The sequence below is a fragment of the Zeus faber genome (genome assembly GCF_960531495.2).
Source record: "Zeus faber genome assembly, chromosome: 20".
In the NCBI taxonomy this organism is placed as follows: Eukaryota; Metazoa; Chordata; class Actinopteri; order Zeiformes; family Zeidae; genus Zeus; species Zeus faber.
In genome coordinates this window covers 4,972,464-4,996,160 of record NC_137207.1, presented here as the reverse complement: position 1 = coordinate 4,996,160, position 23,697 = coordinate 4,972,464, and the positions used below count along the sequence as shown (strand labels likewise).

Sequence of the window (23,697 nt, the reverse complement as noted above, 5' to 3'; positions counted from 1 at the left end):
TCACCCGTGAGCGCGGCTGATCCTAGAAGAGTTAAAAAAATCGCGATTAGCCATTGTACTATATTAATCGCATTCGAGGACATGAAACCACGGCTGATTAGACAAGCACGCTTGGGAATTGTTGGTGGTAAAATATTGATGAAGTACGATCCAGAACAAACGCGAATAGAGATCGACACATTCTGTTCGAATGTATAAACCCGTAAGGATCGAGGTGAGTTCAAAAGTCAGCGTTGCCAGGTCCACGGTTTTCCCGCGGCATGGGGCTACTTTTGAAGCGTTTCCGCGGGTTGAGTTTGTCGTCCGCGGCCTGGGTGAACGTATGGAACGAAGCCGTGCGTAACGGGGACACGGTTCTCCGTGCGTGTGCCGCCCCCGGCCGGCTTTCCGCTGGGTTTGATTGGCCATTACGCTGCTTCGGTCACACAGACCTGGCAACCCTGGTAAAGGTTCAACCCATGAAGGGCTGTTCATTTAGGGACGTAAGTCGTTAAAGGTCCGTTATGCGGAGGAAAGGAATACTCGACGCGTAATTGGAAAACTAATGATATATTGTGTACGTAAACTCGAGACACATAAGAACAAGTCATTGCCATTTGAAAAAAAACATTTGAACTGAGCAAATCTCAGAAAGTCGGAAGGCAAAAGTCAGAATTCCGACTTTGTTCTGAGGAAAAAGTCTGAATTCTGAGATTAATCTCTGAACTTCAATGAGTTTTATCATACGGGTTGGGCAGACCTATGTGTATAGGTGTGTAGACCATATGTGTATTTTTATATTAGTCGTATGACACTTGGACTCATGGTTTCTTATAATTCCAAGAGCTGCATCCGTCCCAGTGGATTAAGCAATAAACACTTAGTTGCAGAACATAAAAAAAACGTTTCTTTGTAGGGGAATAATTATAAACAATTAAAAAAATAATAATAATAATTTATAGTGGATGGAGAGCAGGTTAGTTCATGTAATAAATTATGTTTTCATGCCAATCATGCTAATTCAATTATTATATATATATATATTTTTTTACAGTGGCTAGATCACTACCAGATACAGTACAGTATCTTCTTCTCTGGAGTAAAACTGGCACGCCGACATAATCGGTGAAATCCGATTGTAATGTCGCATGACCGCCCTTCGCTGTTACCTAAATCTGTGCGCGCGCGTCTTCCCTCAACACCGTGTCGAGGAGTTCTCCCCCTTCTTATTGTGTTTTAATGGCGGCATGTGTATAACTCACCTGCACACTCAGCTATGAAGGAGGAGAGTTGTGATGTCACAAAGACAGCACACGATGACACGATCACTCAGCATCTTCACTGATGTTGGCTGGAAACTGGAGAGACCCGACACTTTTAACGAGCCTGCCGATTGGGTAGATTCAAGATTCAAGAGGTTTATTCGTCACATACATATACATACTTTCATACACATATGCAGTGAAATGTCAATGCAACACACCCGGTGATTACACACAATATGTCCTAGACTGAACACAGTAGATACAGTCTGATGAAGCAGCACTAGAAACGGTTGACTAGGGCTTGTGAGAGTCTCCATCTCGGGCAACTCAGGATTTCAGTCTCAGCATGTACTAGCCGAGGCAAAAAGCAATCAGGCTCCCTTAGAAGGGAGTTACAGAATCGTGATCATTAATGCTAGATACATAGCCTCGTATCTTTCAGTTACTTAGAAGGTCAATCTTTCAGTTACTTAAAAGGGTGGTAAAGCACCCAAAGAGTATTCCCCACCTTTTCTCAGTATGTCACTCCGCTCTCACCTCAGGTGGCTAAAAACAGTCTACATCCATGGAGTAGAGGGCTTAAACAGAGGCCAGTCAGCCATCTTAGATACAGTAGGTCAGGCCTTCCAAGCTCTGCAGTCTGTGCATGTATGCTGTTATCTACGGACAGACTCATACACCTTGCCAGGTGCCTCTCCCATCATGCCGTGCCATAGAAGGTGCTGGACTGGTCTTTTGGTACCAGGCAAACTGGATAGAGCATCCCTGCCGCAGCATGTTTACACAGACTGAGGATTCCTTCTTTATTGATCTGTGCATTGTATGTATTTATGTGGCTTATTCTCTGGTGTAAGAACTGACTGTACCTTCTTCATTCTTATTCTTCTTTGGGTTTTTATAGTGGCTTGCATCCTTTACCGTTGCATTAGCGGCCTCCCCCTGCTTAAATGTCCTCACAGCTGATGCTATGGGCTTGGAATGTTCTTGTGGTTGTGGTGTATCTGTGGTGTCTGACTTCATTTCCAGCATTAATTGGGGAACAATCTCTGAACTGTGTACATATGCACACACACACTGCCAGCAATTGCCTCTCACACTCTCTTGAACACAATTCTGATTTCATCTTTCTCTTCTCTTTTCCTTTATTCCTATAGTTCGTACAGCAAGAGGCCATGTGCTGTAAATGTCGTTCCAATCTTTCTCAATTTTATATTGTTTTGTCAATTACTTTTTGTATGTTTCTGTGTTTCACTTGTGGTGATTATCCACTTCTTGGAGAAGCAATGACGGAGAGGCAATGATGATTATGTATGTGACAAATAAACCTCTTGAATCTTGAATCTTGAATGACAAGTTGTTATAGTTGATCAAAACATGAGGTTGCCCTCTGAAGCGGGGGATTGATAGTAGCCATAAATGCATCATGGAAATACTGTTCACTTGACATTCTAAATGTCATCCAAACGACAGTTTGTAAGTGGCTCTTGAATGTTATTTAAGAGTGGCCATCAACAGATGCGCAATCTTTCTTTCTTTCTGTCTTTCTTTACAGTACAGTGTGTAGAATTTAGTGGCTTCTAGGAGTGAGGTTACAGATGGCAACCAGCTGAATACCCCTCCCCATGGCGATGCATCATGGCGATGCATCATGGCGGCCTCCGTGGAAGAGATGGTGGAATAAACTTGTATGTAGATCAAAACAGCTCATTCTCAGACAACAGCAACAAAACGATTCTTATTTTCATGGGATTATACACTAATTAAAACTAACCTATGAATATTATATTCCATTTCTGCCAAGTCCGTAAATTCTACACACTGCACCTTAAACCAAACAAATCTGTAACGTGCACTCATAGACTGCTGCAGGAATGAGTCCTGAAACCTGGAAATGAGTTAGCATTTCTGCACTTCCGGTTCCCTCGTCTCGAAGTCAATGGGTTTTTAAAATTGTTTTTTTGGTTAGATGCCTGAAATAAGGTCCGTGGTTAACACCAGCTTAAGAGATTGTCACGTTTTGTTGGAAAACATAAAATACATCAGTAAATATCCCACTTGTGAATTTATGAAGCTTTTATGTGTCTAACCTGTGACTAAATGAGACTGCAGAGGTTGTCAGGGAAATTAAACGTCATCATGCTGAACACGGGTAGTCATCTACCTACTCACTAGCCCCCCTTTACAGCCTCTAGTTGTGTTTATACTCACACTGTCGCAAACTATTCTAACTCAAACTTTCCAGGCTTTTGTAGAAGATGTCAGCGCGCAAAATCTAACTTCAAACTGGAAGCTGAGTGGCGGTGACGCTAAAGTCATGTGACCGCGCTGTAATTCGTAAAAGCCTAACGTTAGCCTTTTACCTCTGGCCATTGCATTTATGCTTCAAAACCATAAAAGTGGTGTCCATTCGTCCAGATTGTCTTGCTGAAGAAAACATGTAAGTATCATAAACGTTTGTTTGCCACAGACCTCTCTTTCTGCAAAGATCCAAAATCCAACCGGGGCGATGCTAACTTTCCGGGTTGGCCTACGAAAACACATCCCTAGTGATTACTAACCAATCCATCTATCCATCTATCTATCTATCTATCTATCCATCTATCTATCTATCTATCTATCTATCTATCTATCTATCTATCTATCTATCTATCTATCTATCTATCTATCTATCTATCTATCTATCTATCTATCTATCTATCTATCTATCTATCTATCTATCTATCTATCTATCTATCTATCTATTGATGTGGTTATGTTTTTGTCTATTTGAAATTTCCTGTATATGGAACTTAAAAAGATGCGTTTACAGGTTGGAGACGACAGGGGGTGCTCACGTGTCCTCTCACTCGAACACGGCGCGTAGAAGAAGCCTGGGGTCAAGGTTCAGCTCTCACAGCGCTCGCGTTGCGTTTAGCAGACATGGCCAAGCATCATCCAGATCTGATCTTCTGTCGGAAACAAGCCGGTGTCGGTACGTTGTGTTTTGGATTAAAACGTACAGCAACAATGTATGTGCGTTATTATTATCACCACCGCCCCACGGTTCAATTCTTCACTGTAAGAACGCAGACCTTGCAGCATGGGTTTGAATGGCGGTAGCCATGTTAAAGCTGCTGCCCTTCCTACATTTCACCTGTTTATTTATCTTTATTATTGACTTGCGAGGATAATATTAGTTAATTGACGTTATGGGACTTGCTCTTAATGTAAATCGATGTCAACCTACACTACTGAGTGTTTATATCCTACTGTAAATGTCAAGTGTAAGCTAGCTGCCTACACCTACAGTATAGAATACAACTAAGTTGATCATCTTTGCTAAAATATTCCTTCGCTTTTTTTTGCAGCTATTGGAAGACTCTGTGAGAAATGTGAGTATGTAGGTGTAAACATGCCGTTCTTTGACTTTGCATTATGGTTACCTGTACAGCATTTTTGAAGCCGGTGGTTCTCAACCGGGCTGGCCTCTGGATCCAGAAGCATCATTTAGGATTTCATCCATTCTTCCCAATTTGACAAATTGAATAGTGCGGTGATCTTTGACGCTTTAGTGAATGTTAATAACACATAAAAACTTTAATGTGCACGGCTATTTAGCCCTGAATAGCCGTGGAAACAATAGAAAGTTACGAGGGCCCAATATACTGTTTTATCTGTATGGCAATAAAATGCAAATAGGTTAGGAGAACATCAGGACAGTAACAGGCCATTAAAACAATTAAAAACCTGGTTTTTGATCATGACACATCCATTATTATTATTACAAATTATTGTGGCAAATTCTGTCCCCGCTTTCCCAGGTGATGGCAAGTGTGTGATCTGTGACTCTTACGTGAGGCCCTGCACCCTGGTGCGCATCTGTGACGAGTGCAACTACGGCTCCTACCAGGGGCGTTGCGTCATCTGCGGAGGACCCGGCGTGTCCGACGCCTACTACTGCAAAGAGTGCACCATCCAGGAGAAGGATGTACGTTTTCGGGAAAGTACTCTTGATGTCTGAAGGTTGATTTGTGGGAGTGTACTCTCGATTGTCATTTAGACATGACTCCCTGCTTCCCTGCAACTACTTGGATCCATCAGGGTTCTTACTAGGGCCTTGAATTTTGCCCTTAAGTACTGGAATACCTTGGAAATGCCCCTTTTGTGCTGAAGTGCTTGAAAAGTCCTTGGAAAAAAACCTTATAGTTGAAAACCTGTGATTAAGTGATCTTAATAGTAATACAAATTTTCCAGAATCACTTTTATGACAGATTCTGCCAGGAAAATGTACATTTAATCCAGCATGGTTGGAAATAGACGTATAATATATATATATATATATATATATATATATATATATATATATATATATATATATATATAGATGTATAATATAGATGGAAATGAGATTATTATTATTATTATTATTATTATTATTATTATTAATAATAATAATAATAATAATAATAATAATAACTAAATTAATTATAATATATAAATAATTGACAATGAGACAAAGATGAAGTCCTTGGAAAAGAAAATAATTGTGCTTTAAAAAGTACTTGAAAGTCCTTGAATTTCATTTTGTAAGGCCAGAATGAACTCAGATCCATGGAAAACATTGCCTTATTCTTGATAAGTCCACATCCCAGCCAATCCAACCAGTAAAAAGACTTGTTGAAATAAGTTGTTGTAGTTTCAGACAGTAAAATATTACATTTAACCTATATATTAATCGCTTCTCATAAACACTATCTTTTTACGAAGAAATCGTTCCAACCATACAATGGTTTGTGGAATATTAAATATTTACTCAATAAGGAAAAAACTAATGGTGACGGTTCAATTGTGAACAGCACTCAGGAGACGGAGTCTGGAAATCACAGCTTTTTAATGCAACTCTTTATTAATTCTTAAATCGTCAAGAACTGCTGCAATAACTCTGTCCTGTGGATGACCTGTAGGATGAACACAGTTTTTGGTTATACAGAACCACCACCAACCCCCCCCCCCCCCCCCCCCCCCTTTGGAGAACTATCTACCATGTCAACAATCACCAATCACCACGGGAGAGACAAATAAACATAGAACCAAAAAACATGTACATGGAAAAACAAACATGTACACTGAAAAACAAACATTGGATGACAGCATGTATCAAAAAACAGATGATTAAGTCCCAGAAAGCATGAGGAGATTCCGCACCCCTGAGGCGCACACATACAACCCATCCCCACATGCAGGCACAGAACCCAGGCCGCAGGTGTCAGGCACAGACCGCAGGCATGGAGCCAGGTTCTGTGCCGACAGGCCGATACCCTGGCGGCGAGCCGGTAGGACGCCCCATGCCCACCCGAACCCCGTGCAAGAGCGAGGCATGCCCAAAGTGCCCATCCACATAGCTGAATGTGTTCAGTGCAGGGCACCTGGATGTTAGCCCCTCCCCCCCGCCGACGCCAGCAGCCCTCCAGATATATGGGCCCTCCACCATCTCCGGCAAAGGCCGACAGCCGCATCCCAACCCACATCCACAACAGCAAGCAGCCCCTCAGGGGCCCCAAGAGGCACCCGGTGGCGCTCTCCGCACCCCCGCCAGGTTGCAGCATGCCAGAAAACACCAGCCGCAAGCTGCCGGGCCTTGAGCCCAGCCGGCAGGGAGCCCACCCGGCTGCCCCCCAGCCAACCACACCCCCACACCAACCCACCAGTACCCCGCCACCTCGGAAAACCCCAGTGCTCAATATGTGCTGTTGACAATTGCAGTTAAAATTGCGGGGTGTCAGGGTGTGAGTCCTCCAAGCAAGTTGAACCTGAATCACTCGCACCCCTCTTGCCCCGCAGGCCATGGTCTGGTGGAGTGTTGTTCTGAGTAGGATTTGTGTGCGAGTGTATGTGTTCAAGGCTAATATCAGTGGAATTACAATTGCAGGACGGACAAGAAGCACGTCGGTGCAGGAGGGTGACGGGCAAGATCGCAGCTGCTCGCCACATCCCCACCCACATAGCTCGCACCCCACCCGTCATGCAAACCCTAGGCCTATTGTTGGGTTTATGTACTGAATGAGTTTTGGCACTGGGAGAGAGGCGAATTGCTAGGTACTTCTAAATACATGGAATAATATAGTATAATAATTTTTGCCCATACCAATAACCTATCCTGTTCATAGAATCACATTTGTATGTTCTGTATGTTTTGGGGTATTTGTGTATATTTGGCACTTTCTTTACTTTACTTTTTATTGCCTTTTATTGTTTTTCTCAGACTGTCGTGCTCTTTTAAAATGCTAATCTATATACGCACCAATCCTCACAATGACAAATTCCTCGTGCATGTAAATGCATCTGGCGGAATATATTCAATCTGATTTCTACAAATTGTTATACTATTATTATTTTTTTGTCTCTACAGCGTGACGGCTGTCCCAAGATCGTCAACCTGGGCAGCTCCAAAACAGATCTGTTCTATGAAAGAAAGAAGTATGGTTTCAAGAAGAGGTGAAGACACTGAGGCCTTCTTTGCTTTTTAGTCATTTTCTTATGTTTTGTTGCAACAATGGTTCCCCTCAAACCTTTTTTGACTTTTCAATAAAGCACCCCTTTTATATTGTTTCTTTGTTCTTGCCTATTTTTCCATATTAACGCCTATTAATGTATTATTATAATAATGTTCACAAACTGGGCTTAAGGCCTGGGCTACCTAACCCAAGTGAGTATTTTCATGTTTCATTCAGATGTGATCAACATTGACAGACCATTGTCTATTTCCTAAACTGCATTTTGAGGTGTTTTGTTATTTCTTTTTTTTTACATATCCTATAGTCACAAATATTTGGCCTAATTAGCCAATTTGTTTTTATAATATTACTTGGGGCAGATGTTGTTTGAATTATTGGTGGTCGAAATCAAAAGACAATCTACTTGCATGTATAACAAGCACAGTAGGGAGAGAACATGCCTCACTAATATAATTTAACACCTTAATGAAAAATATCGTCTATTCTAATATAGTTCTTTGCATAATATGGAAAAGGTCATCTAAAATGATGCCTCTACTAAAAAAAAAAAAGAACATCAGCACCAGAAACAATGTTTAATGTATTTATATACACCGATCACCCACAACCCCAGCCTAATATTGTGTAGGTCCCCCAAAACTCAAACTCTGACCCGACTCCACAAGACGTCTGAAGGTGTCCTGTGGTATCTGGCACCAAGACGTTAGTAGGGAGTCTGCTCTGTTCTTGGTGCAGAGCAGACATGTTCCCCATATGCTTTGCTTCTATTTCCACCAGTCGCAGCACCATTTTCCTGCTGCAATGCTGAAAGAAGAAACACTGGCTCCATCTTACAACTGGACACTTATTTTACAACTGTTTATAAAGGACTACTACCAGCACTGGCTACAGTGGACAGAGCCCCCCCCCTACAGAAGATTGCAGTACTGGAAACAAATTCACAGGTTATAAGTGAACGTGGAAGTGAATGGACTATGTGGGAACGACACCACTTTACCATGGACTCAAAATAGTGGACAAGATAATGGTAACACACGGCTAATTAGCACCGACAAGATGACCAAGAAACAGGAGGTCTCTGTACGGGTAATAAATCCCCTCTTTTATTCTCAGTTTTTTTTGCATCTGTTTGCTCTACCAAGGGCAGGAGGAATCAAAACAAGAAGACATAACACAAAGTGAAGACATAACACAAAGTGAAAACCTTGAAAGAGAGCCACCTTAGCCCCCTACCCCCTTGCTTGAAGAGAGCTTTAAGCATGAGTCAGAGCCAAGAGGAAGAAGAATCTCCACCCCACTCAACACTCACGATGCCCTTCCGCCACCCTACTCCTACTTTCTTTCCTCCAAGCCCCCATCAGCATCCACCTCCACCATTGGCACAATCGTCACAGTTACAACGCCATCCGAATAATCCTCTGTCTCCCCAGCCTGATAAAAGCACAGCACGACCAGTTATTTGTGTACAAAATACAAGACACTCTAATATCTCTGATACCTGCTGGGTCCAGTCTGCAAGGCTAATGGAATAACAGTTGCGGGCACGGTGGTGCAGTGCATTGCACTGCTGCCTCACAGCAAGAAAGCCCTGGGTTTGATTCCCGCCTGGGGTGCTGTTGGCACTGTGTTCTGGCGGGTTATCTCCTCTTCCTGTGTGGAGTTTGCATGTTCTCCCCATGCTCACATGGGGTTTCCCTCACGTCAGTAAGGACCCCCACCAAAAACATGCACTCATCGTCTGACCAGCAATGGACACTCATCACCAGGTCCCTGGGTGTGTCCAAAATGCTGCCCACTGCTCCTGGCTGTGCCCCTGGAGGAAGGACAAGCCAGGATGGGTTAAACGCAGAGACCTCTTTTCACCGGCCACCATCCAAAGCGTGTGGTGTGCTGTGTGAATGTGTGAACAATGGTGAATCTGCTCAGATACAGGAAGCACCCAACCCATTCAGCAAATGTGACAAATTTAGCATCCATTCCTCATCAGCAACAGTCCTGTTAATGCTTTTAACACACTGAATCTAGCTTTATTAAATGTTAGGTCTTTGGCAGGAAAAACATTTTTAATTAAATGGACTGCATCTTATACTGCAGCTTTTTCCAGTCTCGCGACCACTCACAGCACTTTACAATACACGCCTCACATTAACCTACACATTCATACATCATACATCGATGGCAGCGACAACCGTGCAAGGTGCACACCAGCTCATCGAGAGCACTTTAGGGTTCAGTGTCTTGCTCAAGGACACTTCGACGTGCTGCCAGGAAGAACCAGGAACCCTCTGATTACTTGACGACCCGCTCTACCTCCTGTGCCACCGTCGCCAATTAATGATCGAAACGTTGTTCGACTAAGATAACTGCAGCTGTTCTTATCGAGTCAAGCCCTCCCGACTTCAGTTTTATGAGAGAAGCTAGAGTGCATAAGAAAGGAGGTGGAGTTGGGCAATTCTAAAATTACAGATGTTATTGGACCCACTGCACTCACTAAGGTGAAGGTGGTCTCTGGTAAGAAAACATCTCCATTGAGAAATGCCATGGTGGTAGGAATAGAAAAAACAGAGCGTCAAAAAGCTGAACGCAAGTGACGAAAAACAAAAAATCTCAACATACATTATGACATCTATAAAGGGAGAATTTGCATTTATGATTTGGAATTGAGAAATGCTAGGTGCTTCTTCTTTTCCGACATCATTGCCAAAAACAATAATAATGCACATGCTATGTTTAATGTCAGGAGGTGTCCACCCCTTAGGGGCTACGCACCGAATGGTATACTGTACATCCAACTGTGTATGCAGACTGCTGATAGCTTAATCATACACTCGCTTCAGCCAATCAGGGTGGAGAAGCATAGCTTCAGTATATAAGTCCCCGGCGCCCGCCACTCGTCTCCTTTTTCAATTCAGCGCAGCTGATGAAAAATATATTCTACACTAAACCTCAAGAACACTTGATATGGAGCTAAATCCAAAAATGTCTCTTTTAAGAGCCCGTTGCCTCTGTGTCGGTCTGGCGGTGGGGGGTGACCTCCATGACAGGTGCTTCATCTGTCTAGGAGCGGAGCACGCTCTCTCCGGGTTCGCAGAGGCACTGCTGTGCAAGCCCTGCCAGGCCTAATCCGCGGCTGAGCAGGCCAGCCACAGCAGATATTTTACGGGGCACGTTCCGCTGGACCAGGCGGTCCCCGAGGTACTTGACGCTGCTCCGTTCCCGGCAGATGAGGAAGATGAAGACGACTTCTTCTCCTGGCCACTGTCTCCACCTAGGTCCAGCATCTTCCCTGGCGGCAGGCTTGTTCACTACTGTCGACAGACCAACAAAACCCTCCTGTGTCGACAGCCTCTGAATTTCTATCCACCAGGGCCTGCAATGAATCCACCTCCTTCACCGACAAAATTCTGAAAATTTTAAATGCAGTCAGTGGCGCCATATCCGGTACAGGATATGTGCTGTCCCTGTGTCCACTAAAAATCTATTCAAATACATGCCACAATTCGATCCGATCAACCATAAAAACGTGGAGGACATTATACAAGATCTGAAATCCTCCTCCTGCTGCCTTGATATTCTGCCAACAGGCTTTTTCAAGAATGTTTCAAATCGCATGGCCTCAGATCTTCTACAAATTGTCAGCACGTCCCTTCTCTCAGGCTTATTCCCACAGGCCCTCAAAACAGCCGTCATCAAGCTGCTCTTAAAAAAGAACAATCTAGACACCTCACTAACGAACAATTATAGGCCTACATCAAAATTCCTGTTTTTAAGTAAAATCTTTGAAAAAGCTGTTTTTCAACAGCTGAACAATTTCTTGGCACAACACAACTGTTATGAATCTTGAATGATGTCTTCCAGTCAGGATTACAACCACACCACAGCACTGAGGCTGCTCTTGTTAAGGTCTTCAATGACATCCATCTAAACACAGACAGTGGCAGAATTTCAGTCTTAGTATTACTGGATCTCAGTGCTGCATTTGACACGGTCGACCACAACATATTACTAGACCGACTGGAAAACTGGGTGGGACTTTCTGGCACGGTAGTAAACTGGTTTGAATCCTACTTAAAGGACAGGGACTACTTTGTGTCTACAGGTAATTACACAGCTGAGCGGACAAAAATGACATTCGGAGTTCCCCAAGGCTCCAATCTGGGGCCTCTCCTGTCTAACATCTACACGCTCCCACTGGCTCAGATTTTATGGAATGCAACAAAATATGTTACCATAATTACGCAGACAACACATACATTTACATAACCATATCACCAGGGGACTATGGTCCAATACAATCATAGAGCAAGTGCATTGAACAAATCAATGATAGGATGTGCCAGAATTTACTCCAATTAAACAAATAGAAAACTAAAGTAATTGTTTTTGGAGCCAAGGAAGAACGACTAAAAGTCAGCGCTCAGCTTCAATCGGTACTGTTAAAAAGCACAAACTAAGCCAGGAATCTTGGTGTAATCATGGACTCTGACCTAAATCTCAACAGCCACATTAAAACAATTAGATTCAGTCAGTCAGCCTACGGTCACCTTTAGAATATATCAATGATTAAAGGACTTATGTCATCGCAGAATTTGGAAAAACTTGTCCATTCATTCATCTTTAGTAGACTAGACTACTGTAACGGTGTCTTTACAGGTCTCCCTAAAAGATGGATCAGACAGCTGCAGTTGATTCAGAACGCTGCTGCTCGAGTCCTGACTGAGACTAAGAAAGTAGATCATATTACTCCAGTTCTCAGAACTTTACACTGGCTTCACTGTCCATCAAAGAATTGATTTCAAAATACTACTGTTGGTTTTTAAAGTGTAGTTTCTTGATGAATGTGATGTGTTGATGAATGAAGGAGTGACTGCTGATGTTGACTTGATTAAAATAATAGTTTTATTACACAAATCAGCATCAAAAATGTCTCATTTATGTCTCACACCCTCTTTATGTCTCACACCCTCTCTACGACAAACTGGCCCAGCAGAGGAGCACCTTCAGCAGAAGACTCCTCTTACCCAGATGCACCACAGTGCGCCACAGGAAATCATTCCTGCCCGTGGTCATCAATCTCTACAACGCCTCCCTCAGAGAGTCAGACTCTCTGTAATCTGACCTCAAAACACAGACTTCCACTTTTGCACCTTCTTCTTTTTGCACATTTTTAACTGTACATTTTACACTCTATATAGATATGTTTATAACATATAGATATGTTTATATATATATTTATATATAAATATGTTTCTTAATAATTATTATATGTTGTATGTAAATATGTTGTATGTAGATTTGGAGCTGTAACAAAAGTAATTTCCCCCTGGGATTATTAAAGTATTTCTGATTCTGATTCTGATTCTGATCCAACCAGACTTGCCATGGATGGCCTGGGAGAGAACAGGAGCTGCCATATTCTCTGCCAAGTGGCGCTCGGCACTCGCTTTTAAAGCTGTACAGAGATAACATGCCACATCTGGTTCCAACCCATAGGTGCCCACTCAGCCTCTGTCTTGCCATGAATCTAAACATTTCCTCCTCTGGTCAAGCTAGAAGAATCAACACAATTCCCTTTCCCAGAGGACCTCTAAATAGACCCGTTGTTGTTTTCGTTCTCCGCTCCATATCTCAGCTTTGGGAGCTCAGTGACCTATTCACCTCAAACCTTCCAGACACCTCATATTCCCCCCTTCAAGACTATACAAAGTCTCGACAGAGAGAAGAGTAATTGAACATACAATGTTAATTGGCTAAATAGTAATCACTTAATATCAAACAAAATTGGTTATAATATACCCTTCTGACCATACTTAGTCGTATCAATACAGCAAATTTGTGGAGTGTGAGAGTGAAAAACCCATCTGGCAGCTTCCTTTCTTAGTACATCCAGCAAACAATCAAGACAGGAAAATTCTCTCACGGCCCCTCTGCCCCAGGCAACCACCTAAGGTACTCCAAATCAATTAACAGAAAAAGACGAAGGGTTTAGAAAACTGTATAGGATGTTACATATAAATGCATACATTTAGAACCTCAGAAATAAATCAAAAATTTGTCCAAAGTCAAGCTGGCTCGACCCATAAGACCTTCCTGTGGACCTTTCCCTACCTATCACCAATGTCCCTCAAAAACCGCAAAAAATTAAATACTTGAGGTCCCAATGTATTCACTTCATCCTATTACAGACAACTCAAAGAAACCAATAGCAAATCAAAGTAATATGTCTTGCTAAAAATATATAGTGTAGAGTACAGGATATTCGTCAATAATACAGGTTACATTGTAATAAACAAACTCCAACATTATAAAAACATTCAGGACACATATGTATGTATTGAACTGTTGCTTTTTTAACACCATCAACTTTTAATGATATTTCACTTGACACTTCTGATCATGATGTCCTCATTCAGGGTCCACCGTCCATTTTCATCCTCCATTTTCGAGTGTCCATGTTTGAATGTTCAAGTCCATTAGGCTGTTAGGATCTCTGGACACAGCCATCCTCTGACTGGTCCTGAAAGAAAGAATCACCAGCCAGTATCTTGCACAAACATCAAATACAGTATAATAATTTCACTTTTGCATTATACTTTAACATTATTCCAATATCTGATTAACATTTTCCTTTTCCCCCCTTTGTCCATGCATTTTCTCAGTCAAAAATAGACTTGAGTATATGATGGAATTAGATATTCAGAATAGATCTTTCTCTACTGGTGTTAGCTCCTAACTACACACCTCTACCCAATTCAGTCCTGTATGCTGACAGATTTTAACAATGCAATTTTTCAGCACACCATTCATTTTTTTACAAACTACTTGGCTTTGCGGATGATAAACAGCTACTAAATGTTGTTTAATTCCCAATTTTTGCAGAATAATTTTTTCTGTTCTATCCACAAACTCTTTCCCATTATCTGAGGATATGCGATCTGGGAGTCCCCACCTGCTTATGACCTCACAACACAAGAACTTGGCTTTGCAACTGACTGAGCATCTTCACACTTGGTTGGACATGCCTCAGGCTACCGTGAAAATCTATCCATGACGACTAACATGTATCTTTTACCTCCTATTGGTCTTATCATGTCAACAAAACACACAACCAACTCACGCATGGGACCTGTTGGAGTTAGAATGTGACCGGGTGGACTCATCACACCCCTCCGAACAATATTTTTAAGACAGATTGTGCATCTGCCTATGACATAATCAATTTGCTCAAGCAAGTACAGTGCCCAGAAACCACACTCTTTCGTGATTTTTCGCCTTACCTCCCCCCCTGCAACATGGGCTAACCCATGTGCTTCCTGAATCATCAGACCTAGAAGGTCAGGGGGTGCTACCATCAGTCCTTCATGATTTCTCCACAGACCAGTAGAATCTTGTGTGGCCCCTCGGTCCAACCATAATTGTTTATCTATGGCTGACGCCGCTTCTTGCATCGCAATCACATCTCTGAGCGTGATTTTATCTTCCAAGTCCACTTCATGGGTGACCAGAAGAACCTTGCCTGCTTTGTTTGCTCCTGTAACTGCTTTAGCAGCCTCATCAGCCGCTTTGTTACCTTGTGTGACCCTTGACAAGTCAATTTTGTGTGCTGCACACTTAGCTACAGCTATTTCCTTTGGTTTCATCATTGCATGCAACAATTTCATTATTTGGGCATGATGCTGTATCGGAGAACTATCGGTTTTCTTAAATCCTTGATTTTTCCACACTGATCCAAATAAATGACACACATTATGTGCATATGCAGAATCTGTATATATTGTCACTCGCTTGCCTTCGGCCAATAGACAAGCTTCAGTCAGGCCCACAAGCTCAGACAACTGTGCAGAAGCAGGTTGTGGTATTACTTCTGCTATCTCAACAACAAATTCAGTTCCCTGGGCTTTGACTACTGCATAACCAGCACTTAATGTGTCTCCTATTCGATAGCAGGACCCATCAGTCCAATACTCCACATCTGATACAAGCAATGGGAGAGCTTGCAAGTCTGATCTGAGCTTTGCATATCTCTCTACTTCCTGAACACAATCATGTGGCTCTCCATCCTATGGTGTTGGTAAATTCTCAGCTGGATTTACCGTGACGCACCTTACTAAGGTGACATGTTCCTGCTCTAAGAGCCTATGATAGTCTCTTAGCCTAGACATAGTCAATGTATATTTACCAAAATTCAAAAGATTACTGAGACTATGATGGGTAAGAATTGTCACTGGGAAACCCATAGTTACTGATGATGCTTTCTCATACATTAGATGAACTCCCACCATTGCTCTGTAGCACCATGGTAGCCCCAATTCTACTTCTGAATAGGCAGTAGAATAATACGAAACAGGTTGAGGGCTTGTCCCTGTATCATCATCTCTCTGACTGTTCTAGGCTTTGGTGCCGTTCAAATGGCTTCCAAATAACTCTCAGAGATGCGTCTGTGTCCATGGGTTATTGTTTGACCCAAATAAACGACTTTTTCTTGACAATACTGTAGCTTCTTCTGAGAGGCCTTGTGTTCAATTACTTTCAGGAGGATTTAAATCTATATTTAATACAACACAGTCAATTAATCCTATTATATAATTATAGGACCCAGAATCGCGATTGTGGCGCCTCCCCTTGCGGCTGCCTGCGCGAGCACCTTGTGTCGATTACGCACATTTTGGTATTTTTTACTATTTTTAGAGCTTATAGAGCTTATTGTGCATAATCACCGGGTGTCATGACATTTCACTGCATATATGTATGACCGTATTTATATGTATGTGACAAATAATCTCATGAACTTGAACTTGAACTTGAACTTTGTCTGCCAATAGCTGTAACAGTTGGATTGAGTCCTCATGGCACGTTTCCTTATCTGGTGAACAGATGACGATGTCGTCCACATACTGAATGACAGTACTTTTCAAGATCTAATCAATCCCAGCCAAGTCATCCTGCAACACTTTATTGAAAATGTGCGGGATATGTTTGAATCCTTGAGGGAGCCTCTTGTACTTAAAGGTTTGTCCTTTGTATGTGAATCCAAACAACCCTTGACTTTCTTGGCTCAGTGGAACACTGAAAAATGCTCCAAACAAATCCAACACTGTGAAGTGTGTAGCCTCTGGAGGAATTTGGGCTAACAAGGTATGTGGATCTGGTACATCTGCTGGAAAATCCTGCACCACTTCATTTATTGCCCTTAAATCATGTACCAAGCGATAGGACTCATCTGGTTTCTTTAAAGGCAATATAGGTGTATTGCTCTGAGGATCCAAACATATTTCCACAACACCTGCTTTAAACAGTCCTTCAATTTGTGGTTCAATCCCTTTGATTGCCTCCTCCTTTAGTGGGTATTGGTTCTTCCAAGGAGGTTTGGTTCCTGGTCTCAGTTCAACTCTCACTGGTTGGGCTGACTTCATGTCCGATGTCAGTACTATGTCGTGACCACAAACATTCTGGAATTTGTTGCAGCATCTCCTCTTTCATGCTGTCTGAGTCCAATTTAGCGCTGAACATTGACTCATGTGTCATCTGTACCACTTGTGGTTGTCCTTGTCCTTGAGCTGAAATCATGATTTTCATGAACTTCTGTTCTTCACTTATCCAGATAGCAAGATTCTCCTTTATTGGTGAAAAAACGGCTTCCTTAGCTCTGCCATCATTTCTCCTATATGCATCTGCTCAAATCCTTCAGCCACCATTAAAGTCACATGTGGCACACTTTTCTCAATGTCGTACTCTTTCTCAAGATACTCATTCGTGTTTATCTTCATAGCTGCACCTTGTGGTCCCACAATTATGCAGCATGATGTCAGCTGAACATGCTTGGGTTGACTACTCAATCATTCTTCCGGATCCAATTGGTCAGCTTTCTTGAAATATTTCAGGGTGCAGTGATGTGGGTACTCAGGGGGCTTAGCATCAGGCATATTTGCCACAATAAACTTCTCCCACATCTTGGCTGGCCCTAATAGCTCTGGACTAAGATTTCCAATCCAATATACTGAAGAAGTCTCGGTCTCTGGTGCCATAGATAATTGGTGGTAGACATCAGGTGGCACATCCACCAGATAGCCGTCCGGTGTACATGGTATTGTACAATTTAGTTTGCACATAGCATCTCTTCCCAAGAGTGCAATGGGCATATGTTCTGACACCAAAATAGGTAGTGTGATTTTCCGATTTCTACAGCAGAGCTCAATTGGTTTTGTGAGAGGAATCAGCTGTTTCACATCCTCAAACCCGATTGTCCGTACCAATTGGTCAGACATGGGGAGATGTATAGCATCTTCAGGCCGAATACAGGTGAAAGCTGCTCCGCAATCTGCCATTACTTCCAATGGCTTATCATTTATTTTCACCTCTATTTTTGGATCTTGCTCCGGCCCTGATACTACCAGCTGACACCTCCCTTTCAAGTCTTCTGGGCACCGCTAAAAACCAGGTTCCGGACCCCTGTAAGGGTTCGCCGGTCCCCTGGGTGGCTGTGGTTGTCCTCTGAAGCCTCCTCTGAAGCCTCCTCTGAACCTGTAGCAGTCACGTGCAAAATGACCTGGTTGTCCACAATTATGACACGCTCCTTGAGACTGTTGGAATTTTCCTCCTCTTCCTCTTCCTAAATTTCCTTTACCTCTTCCTCTCCATGTTTGTGGTTGGTCAAAAACTAGCTGTGGAAAGGAGACAGTGGGGACCACAGGTGGTAGAACCTGAATCTGTTCTTGCTGTGGTTGTGGTGGTAATTGATTTGGTTGTGACTGGCTCTGCATAACCACAGCTTGTTTCTTTTCCTTCTTCTTGTTATCCACCAACTGTATTTGGTTGAGTTTTCTGAGAGTCTCCTGGTCCTGTTTCTTCTGGTCATGATCCTTTTCCCGATATAGCTCCACTTGATGCGCTATGTGGTCCGTATAAACACCTTTGGTCATGCTTCCAAGACCAACCACTTCTGCCAATTTGCTCCTCACTTGTAGAGGCAGGCCCTTCTGTATTTTAGCTCGGAGAATTGATTTCTACATTTCATTCAGATCTGGATCATTTCCTGTGACATTTCTCCACACTTGATGAGTTCTTGACACATAAGCTCTTGGATTTTCCCGTGGGCCCAATGCCTCGATAAAGATGTTGTCCGGGTGTACGATTGTTGGAAATGCATCTTTCAATGCTCTCCACATCCGACCTCTGCTTGCAGCAAACAATTCTTGGTCATATACTGCAGTTGCCACATATCTGTTAGGGCCTGCCGCCTGCAGGATCTCCTCCATCGTTGGGACTCCAATAAGGCTAGCCAGATGTCTTTTAATATCTCCCATGGCAGGCTGTGTTCCCACCAAAACCTCTTCCAGCTTTGAGATCCACGGATGTGCTCCATCTTGAAGAGTGGGTACCTTTTCAAGTATGTTAGACATGTCTGTGTTCTGCCAGGGCTTGTATTCTAAATTTTGTCCTCGAATTTTCACTGGACACATTTTGTCGGGTCTCTTTCCTTTTGTTGGACATAGCCCATACCTCAACGTGTCTGGCTTTTGAGGCTTTTTCTTCTGGAGTTTCTTCTCTGTTATTTGCCATTCGTGTAATTGTTTTTCCAATACTTGTTGAACTTCTGGACAGGGGGAGTCACTTATGTCCTTGAGGCATCTGTCTATACTCCTCTCAATCTCTCTTAAAACCATGCGTCTGTCATCTCCTACCCCAGTGCTGGCTGCTAACGGTTGAAAACAGGACGGACCTTCTTTCTCCGATTCTTCATCGCTTTCACCCTGTTAACTTTCATCCGTGTCGTCCTTTCCTGGTGCCATTTTCCTCACTGGTCGATCTCCTTTTTTATCCGCTTTAGCCAACATCTGTCTGACTGCTGGGTCGTATCCTCCAATAGTTTCGTCAGAGTCACTCCTAATCTATTCTCCTATTTCCAAACTTCTGACTCGTTGTCTGCTTCCCAAATGGTTCCTTCTCTTGGTAGTGTTGGAGCTCGGATGCATCTTGATGGTTATTTTAGCCTTGCCCATCTCTATTATTTGCTCATCTTCATCTTTGAAGAGATAGTTGCCTTACTGTGTAATCACTGGGAGCTGGGGATAAACATCAGTGAACTTCACCTCCTTCTCATAAAGTGGGGGCTTCTTTACAGATACTGTATGTGAGAAGGGTGCGGTAATCTTCTCCATCAATTTTTCTGTTTCCTTTTCATTTTTCTTTATTTCTTGTCTACTCTGTTCTCTTTTTTCCTTTGCAGCTTTGAACCATGTCTGTCCCTCCTTTGCGAACAGTTGCAGAATGCCAAGTTCTGTTTGTCTTTTCTCCGTGCGTCTCTTTCCTTTCATGCCTTTCTTTTGATTTACTTTATATGTGGACACAAGCACCTGCATTGTTTTTATCACATCCGGGTTAAGAGTTCCTTCAAATGGCCATGGTTGTTCAATGTCAGACCAACGCTTGCTCCATTTTCCTGATATTTTTGCAATATCTTTAATAAGGGGATTATTTTTTTGCACTACATCAATAGGAGTGATTACTTTTGTAATTTTAGTATCCATTTTTGACATCCTAATGACCCTCTTATTTTTCTGTTATTGTAAATCAAATTGAATTATCTTAAAATTTGTTTATAAAGCCCCGTGTATTCACACTCAACCAAAAACAGCTGAATTTGCCAACCCCAAAGGAGACCAATCGCTTCCCACTTGTGAAAGCCAATTCACTTGTTCACCATCTAATGCATCTGATCACACTCATTTATATTAAATTATCAAAATTATATCAGTGTTCATTCTCAAAACAGCATAGATAAACCATACTCAGATAATGAAACCAATATTCACAGAACTCAACAGTATTTAAATCAAATCAGCTTTTCCACATGTGATCAATCAATCAATAATACTCCATTAATTAGGCAAATGCCTTAATTAGTCAGTCTGTTGCCAAGTCTCTCACTAAATAATTGCAAATGTATGAAAAATAACTACTACAAACCCATATGTGAAAACAAACTAAACACGTATATTATAACTAAATGTATAGGCATAAAGGTAAATGCAGGTGAGGTCTGTTGAAAGAGTTTGTGGATAAAACCGTACTGGCCTTTAATTGGTTTAGATGGATTCAGGATTCCAGAACGTTGTCATCCGCAAGCCTCAGTGTCTGTGAAGATCTACCAGGTGTCTTGTCATCTTGCCTTTGGATGATTCAATTCAGACTCATTCCATTTTCTCTGTCTTTCCCCCAGCTTTCACTCAGCATAGTAAAAGAGAGGAAGAGAGAAAAAAGAAAAAGAACAACAGAAGAGTTCAGTGACTTAGGCTCACTCTAAATGCTTATACACACTGTAATACAATTCAGTGTGACATACATTATCAGCTTTTTTATTTTGCGCGCACTTGAAATAAAGCAATGGTTACTTTTAATCATGCAATGCATTTAAAGTCCAAAGAGTATATTAGTTAATCTGATATCACTTTTAATTCGTTATTTTTATTCTATTTATCTATTTTATTTTATTTTATCTTATTATTTTTTCTTCTAACTACTGAGAGAAAAGAGTAGAGGGGGGGCTCAATCACAGCCCCTCTTTTCAGGAGGAGTTTACTAAGTTCCACTCTGTGTGAGGCACCACCCCTTGCTCCACCTCTTAAATTTAGCAAAGACTTCCAGCCTGAACTGGTCCTCAACGAGTAAACATCTTGCTTTGGCTCCTGTAGGAACAGCCCAGCCCAATGCAGTTATGTCCAGTCGTAAATCAAAGCCGTTTTCTCTCAGCAGCCGAAACACAAAACCTGTTTTCTTGCATCAGGAACCAGTGTCTCCCTTCACCCCAACAAGACCATCCGCTCCTTCAACCAGACAGGATTCACAGAAATCACCGCCACACACACCCCAAGCACAAAAAGAAAAAGAAAAAACTCACAATTCACAAATCCTAAAACAAATACTTTCAATTCAGAGCAGGAGATTTTCTTTTCTTTCCTGAATGTGTACATACATGTGTAGGCAGCCTGCGGCTCTAGTGTTTCAGAAGGCTCATTTTGTTATCAAATATATAAAGTCCTGTAAAGGTTCATATCCTTTATCAAATGCACAAATGTCCTTGGAAAAAGGCTCATATATATTTATCAAACGTCCTTAAAGAAAAAGGCTCATGTATATTTATCAAAAGTCCTTAAAGAAAGGCTCATATATTTTTATCAACTTTACAAAGTCCGTAAACAGGCTCATATATGTTTATCACTAAAGGGGCAAGAAATGTTTCTCTTTATGTATTATTCAACTGCTCACCACATATGTATACCTATTTAATAACACATATATTCTATATCACTCTATCACTTATACATACACAAAACATTACACAAAGCTCTTCAACATCTGCAGCCGCGGCACTTTCACACTCACACACACAAAAAGAAAAAAAGAAAAACCCGTCTCTCCTCTTTTCCCCCAAAGACTTCAACAGCGCTTAGCTTTATGTTTTAACGTCGACTCATTTATACTTTTCTAATTTCATCAAAATTTTCACTTTGGCCAAACTTTTAACAAATTCTTTTTAATCAGATTCTCTCATCATGCATGTTCACTAGTTCTCCAGGGCAGGTTCTGCCCTGTTTTTTCCTCACTTTTCTTCTCAAACTTTATTTTTCATCTTTTAAGCCTTTAACTTGTAACTCTATTTATTTCACTTTTCATCTATTTCATCTTACTTTAGGATTTTAACTTTTATCTCATTTTCACTTTTTATCTTTTTCATCTTACTTTAGACTTGTAACTTTTATCTCTTTTTCACTTTTGCATGGTTATTTAAATCACTTTTGGCTACTAGTTCTGCCATTCTACAATTTTTACTTCTACTTTCTCCACTTCTTTTAAGCCTTTAACTTTTAACTTCATCTTTTATTTCTCTCGTCTCTATTCTCTATTTCAACTTAATTCTCTTTTTCATCATTTATTATTCTCTTATTCCCCTTATTTATGTCTTTTACATCTTAATAAACCCCAATTTAGAAGGAAACTCACTTCACACGTCAACACATCATCTCCATCTCCACATAATCTCAGTGCAGTCTCTTTGCCAAAAACACAACCGGTCCAGACCACATAACAGCTCAATTTTGTGAGAGGTCACTCACCCTGAGAGTGGCGGTTCACTGGAGCAGGCAGCATCGGCAGATGAGGCCCAACAGATCCTGATTCGTGACGCCACTTTGTAGTTTCTTAATGAATGTGATGTGTTGATGAATGAAGGAGTGACCGCTGACACTGACTTGATTAAAATAATAGTTTTATTACACAAATCTGCATCAAACCAGACTTGCCATGGACGGCCTGGGAGAGAACAGGAGCCGGATATATTCTCTGCCAAGCAGCGCTCGGCACTCGCTTTTAAAGCTGTAGAGATAACATACCACATCTGGTTACAACCCATAGGTGCCCGCTCAGCCTCTGTCTTGCCATAAATCGAAACATTTCCTCCTCTGCTCAAGCTGGAAGAATCAACACAATTCCCTTTCCCAGAGGACCTCTAAACAGACCCGTTGTTGTTTTCGTTCTCCGTGTGACATAGAGGTAATAAATCTAATAGTAATATAAGTTAATATTATTCCCGTTCTATATCTCAGCTTTGGGAGCTCAGTGACCTATTCACCTCAAACCTTCCAGACACCTCAAAAGCACAGAATAGTTTCGGGCCAAAATACATTTCTGATCTTCTGCTACGTTATGAACGATCCAGACATCTCAGGTCGTCTGGAACAGGTCTGCCTTCTGTCCCCAGAGTCAAAACTAAATATGGAGAAGTAGCACTCAGTTTTTACGCATCACATATCTGGAACAAACTCCCAGAAAACTGCAGGTCTGCTGCAACTCTCACCTCTTTTAATTCAAGGCTGAAGACTTTTCTGCTTGCCGCTGCCTTTGCTAAACCAAATATTAATTTCTTGCACTGCACTGTCACTTTTATGACTTGATATTATGCA

General features: G+C 41.8%; 1 protein-coding gene across 1 annotated transcript; it reads left to right on the top strand.

Moving 5' to 3' along the window:
- The first annotated feature begins 4,120 nt into the window (after positions 1-4,120).
- On the top strand, positions 4,121-7,813 carry phf5a (PHD finger protein 5A). Its single transcript, XM_080021954.1, has 4 exons — positions 4,121-4,215; positions 4,592-4,615; positions 5,045-5,211; positions 7,633-7,813. Exons 1-4 carry the CDS (start codon positions 4,164-4,166, stop codon positions 7,720-7,722), a joined length of 333 nt encoding a protein of 110 aa, XP_079878080.1. The 5' UTR covers positions 4,121-4,163; the 3' UTR covers positions 7,723-7,813.
- Positions 7,814-23,697: the final 15,884 nt, after the last annotated feature.

Bases quoted from the DNA above. Each gene is read 5' to 3' on its own strand.
- phf5a (XM_080021954.1), top strand. From the start codon at position 4,164: ATGGCCAAGCATCATCCAGATCTGATCTTCTGTCGGAAACAAGCCGGT. The intron at 4,216-4,591 runs GTACGTTGTGTT...TTTTTTTTGCAG, and splicing joins TCGGAAACAAGCCGGTGTCG to CTATTGGAAGACTCTGTGAG. The intron at 4,616-5,044 runs GTGAGTATGTAG...CCGCTTTCCCAG, and splicing joins TGGAAGACTCTGTGAGAAAT to GTGATGGCAAGTGTGTGATC.